This window comes from Myotis brandtii, unplaced genomic scaffold (assembly GCF_000412655.1).
Source record: "Myotis brandtii unplaced genomic scaffold, ASM41265v1 scaffold756, whole genome shotgun sequence".
NCBI classification, from domain to species: domain Eukaryota; kingdom Metazoa; phylum Chordata; class Mammalia; order Chiroptera; family Vespertilionidae; genus Myotis; species Myotis brandtii.
In genome coordinates this window covers 446,483-450,997 of record NW_005371023.1, presented here as the reverse complement: position 1 = coordinate 450,997, position 4,515 = coordinate 446,483, and the positions used below count along the sequence as shown (strand labels likewise).

Genomic DNA, 4,515 nt, shown 5'->3' with positions numbered 1-4,515 from the left:
TTTGCATATACTCACTGATTAGCCAATGAAAAGGGTAGCGGTCGTACGCTAATTACCATGTTTCTCTTTTATTAGTGTAGATATATATATATATATGAAGAATTATGTAAAAAGGTTATTGAGTATGGAAGAAAAAATCATCCTACAAACAAAGATAGCCTAGACCAAATTTGCAAAAAATTATCATTTATTTCAAAGTTATTGTTATTAATGATATAAATTGTATACAGAAACCTACTGCTAGTTTTCAATGATACTGTTACCATCAGGGATTGGGACCCCAGGGAACTCCACATTCTGGCTTTTCTTGCCTCCTCTACAGAAGCAGAGTTTTGGTTAAGCAGTCTCTGAGGTTACATGTATCTCTTCCTAGAGACACTACCACAACGGTCAGGAGGGATGTGGGACTTTACTAAGGACACAAGTGAAGGAGAACATAATAAAAACCTTTTTCTGATATATTGCCCTGCGTGGAATTCTGCTGTGTGAGCTCAAGACTTTCTTTATGTTCTACACTCAGAACTCAGGTATCTGCTCCCCAGCTGGCAGTTCCCTCTCTCAGGAATGAAGGATAAAAGTCAGAAAACAGCTGAACATTCAGAGAGAAATTAAATTGCTTACAATTGGGATGAAAAATGGAAGGAAGGGTGGAGTCAAACTCTCCAGGACAAGGCTCTTATTCCTGGATTTTTGAAGGAAAGGGAACTAGGTGAACTGGTTGCCAGGACAACCTGCTGTTGGGGCAAGAGCGGTTGTGGCAAGGAAATGGGAGAGCTTTGGCTGTTCCTGCTCCTGCCTCTGCCCCTGGCAGCCTTCCTTGGAGTCAGAGGCTGTTTGGAATGTGACCCCAGATTTATAAAGGATATTAAATCATTGTTGGCAAAGTTGGTACCCTCAGAAGTCCCAGGCCGAACTGAACTGCTTGACAGGCAGATTAAAGCGATGACCAATTTAAGCTTCAAGGTCTCCCACGGGAACAAGATGCTTCGGGTGTTGGGTGAGGGAAGCTTGAGACCCTAAGAGTGTGAGGGTTAAAGGGAGAAGGGAGGCAGGGAAGAGAACACCTGGGTCCACCTAATATCCTCCACAGATATAATTCTTCCCCCACATGTATGTTTGCCTTTCTTTTCTAGCTGTCCAAAGGGTTGTCTATTTGAGAACATGGCTGAAGAATGAACTTTATAAAGTGAGCAATAAAACATGGAAAGGTGAGGTACTGTTTCACTGTTAAAAGACTGTGTTGCCCAAGCAAATATGAGAAGAGTTCCCTTGGGACAACAAGGCAAAACAATCCAGACTCAATCCTGAAGGGAAGGGCCACCCTTATTTTCTGATGTTCCTTCCACCCGCTCTTAGGTGTCTTTATTCTTCAAGGCAAGCTTCTTGATGTTCGCCAAAACCTGGAATCCAAACTGAAAGAAGTATTAAAGCACTTCTCTGAAGCTGGTAATAAAATATGTCTACCTAACAACACTGACATTATGAGAGAGCAATAGGAAATGAAGGGTGAGAGAAGAAATGTAGTTTGACATGAGAGAGATTTAGAATGGTTAGAGGGAGGCTGGAGCTGAATGGATAAGCAGACAAAAACTACTTGGGTATAAATATGAAGAACTCCAAGTTGTTCTAAGCTCATTAGAACTTTCTGATTCTCTTTTAGCTTGTTCTGAAGATTGTGGTGAGTATAGTACATGTGATGCCTTGAGGTTAGCTCATCATTTCCCATCTCCTTTGCTCTCTATGATCTGATCTCTCCTACTTGTCCCACTGAGATCCCAGGTCCCAGAGTTGTGGTTCCAAGAAGGAAAGTCAATGATATCTGACAACAAAATCTAGCTTATGAAATCTTTGATCCCTCACAGAGTTTGGAGGGGCTCAGAGGCCTCCTAAAATATAGTTTACAAACCATAGCACCTGTGTAGTTAAGGCATCATTTTCCTACTTCTTCACCTGAGATCTGAATTAAATTATGGGAGGTTTGACCCATCAGAAACTTGTTTGCTAGGGGAAGAAGGAATTCACAGATGTCTGAGCTAAGGAAACTCCATGCCATTCTCCCCTCCAATTGTCTTACTTCTCTTCAGTCCTGAATGAAGGTCCTATCCTGGATTGTTGGAGCTGTCATCAGATCACCACCCACTGCTTCAAAGGAGAGTATTGTGGAGGTAACACAGATTGTGGTGTGGCATTTTGAGGGGTCAGTGATCAAGGTAATGAGCCATTCAGTGATTTATTCAACAAATATTTGTTGAGCACCTACTATGCAGTTCATGCTAATGTTACAAATACAGTAAAAGCCAAAATATTGAACAAAATTTGTATATCAGCATGAACTACGGGCACTGGACCGACTTAAGGACTGAGAAATACAATGTCTGGACTAAAGGTTGAGAAATTAGCTAACACAGAAAGAACAAAGTTTCCTAGAACCTAAGGGTCTAATAATAAAAAAGATCACAGGAATCAGAAAACTGTGATTGAAATGGTGAACAGAGCACAGTTTGAGGTTGAAAAGAATCTTCTATTATGCATAAAGTTCTCAAGTTACTATTTTTCTTCTCCAAAACTCACTTTATTTTATTTTTATTGTTTACATTTGTTGGGGAGCACAAGAGACTTGGTTGGAAAGTTGTGAGGACATTCTGATAAAAGGGAAGTGTGTGGAAGGCCGCCTGCCCTGTTTATCGGAATTCTGACTTAGGGGAGACTTAGGGAAGTGTCAAAGGCAGTGCCCCTAATTATTCCTTGACCTTTCCAAACAAGTCTGTGCATGTGCAGACCCCCAGGTGTTTACTGAAATCCTTATGCTTAATCCCTGGATGCCCTTACCTAGAGGACAATGTAAATACATGTGTCCTCCCAAGATTACTCATCCTACTGATTGTATCTAAAGATAATAAAAATTCCAATAAAAGCCTAAGGAGGCAGGCAATCCACGCTGCCTGGCTTCTTCAGCCCGGCGGTCCCTTAGCCCTCTCCCCCACAATGAAACTGTGTCGGAGTAATCTGCTTTGGCTTCTTCAGCCAGGCGGTCCCTTAGCCCTCTCCCCACAATGAAACTGTGTCGGAGTAATCTGCTCATGGGGCTGCTGGTCAGCCCAGCATACATTGTTACAGATACCTCCATTTACCACCCTCCTTTGCCTACCCCCTCCACCCTCCTCCAACCCCTCTTCCTTCTGGCCAGCACCACACTGCTGTCTGTGTCTATGGGTTATCCATATACATTCTATGGCTAATCAACTCACTTTTTTTTACACCCCTTCCAGAAGAGGATTCAAGGAAGCATGAGAATCGAGAAATTGGGCTATTTTTGATTTTGATAACAGAAGCTGTCATATTGGGAAGTGCTTTGTTACTGTGAGTTTTCCTCCCTCCAAACACTGGGTTAAGCATTCCTTTAGCAAAGAGACTGCCCAATCTTCCCCCTCCTTCCAATGGAAAGAAGGGGAAAGAAATCACTTCAAACTTTTGGATATGATACTGACAGGAAGGAAGTGAAGGGAAGACTGATGGGGATAAAAGTAGAAATAGGGGAAACGGAGGAGGTACAATGAAGTATGAGGAAAACCTTTGGAGAGTTATCTAGAAAGGGAAGAAAAAAAACAATTTGTATAACTGTTTTTAGAGGGTTGGGCTACTGATACTGCAATTGGAATTATCTTGTTTCTCTACTCTAGACTCCATGTTTGTGTCACTCATCAGAGGAAAATGAAGGCAATACGAAAGTCATTAGAGAATTACGTGGAGAAAAAACTTGAAGAATTAATGGGGAGGACAGATAAGAAGAACAAGCAAGATTTTGGAATCAGAAAATAAATAGAAAACCATAGACAGGAGATCTTTCATGATTCTCTAAAGTGTTACTCAACGTAGAAAACTGGGAATTAAGTTCTTTTGTGGTCCTAAAATCACAGCATTTTAAAACTGAAATAGAACTTAAGAGTTTTTCTAGTAAAGATCCTTACTCATGTCCTGAGGCAATGGAATCAATGAGAGGGCAAATGCTCTACCCAGAGTTGTACAGAAAGTAATGCTGCCATGTTGCAATGCACACTTAAAAAAGTGATATTCTGTAAGCTTTAATAAAAAATGCATGGTTGGTAACTCTCATTAATTGCTGTAAGTAGAATAAATTTCCATTTCTAAGCTGCTTTTATTTCTATCTTTTGGTTTTGTCACTATTTTTAAAACTGTCTCTATTAGACTTAATGTGACAGTTTTCTTTGATAATACATAACATTTAATCTTCAACATGATATCATATGCACACACCATGATGTCCAAAATATAAGATCTGAGTAGTTGAGGTTTAATGAGTCCTTTCCCCCTAACTCTATGCTCCATGACTGAATTTCATATTAATTTCTGATTGCTGTAGTTGTTTCTATTAAACACTTTTTTGTGTATAGTACATTAATTAGTGCTTTACATCTATCATCTAATTGAATTTTTGCAATAATCTTGTGAGTAATGTTATTATCTCCATGTTAGAGATGAGGAAAGAGGAAATAT

At 40.2% G+C, this 4,515-nt stretch overlaps 1 protein-coding gene across 1 annotated transcript; it reads left to right on the top strand.

The window, feature by feature from the left end:
• The first annotated feature begins 765 nt into the window (after nt 1-765).
• Nucleotides 766-3,819, top strand: IZUMO3 (IZUMO family member 3). Its single transcript, XM_005883051.1, has 6 exons — nt 766-997; nt 1,134-1,208; nt 1,357-1,446; nt 2,085-2,165; nt 3,270-3,360; nt 3,681-3,819. The coding sequence occupies exons 1-6, from the start codon at nt 766-768 to the stop codon at nt 3,817-3,819; spliced, it is 708 nt and encodes a 235-aa protein (XP_005883113.1).
• The last annotated feature ends 696 nt before the right edge of the window (nt 3,820-4,515 follow it).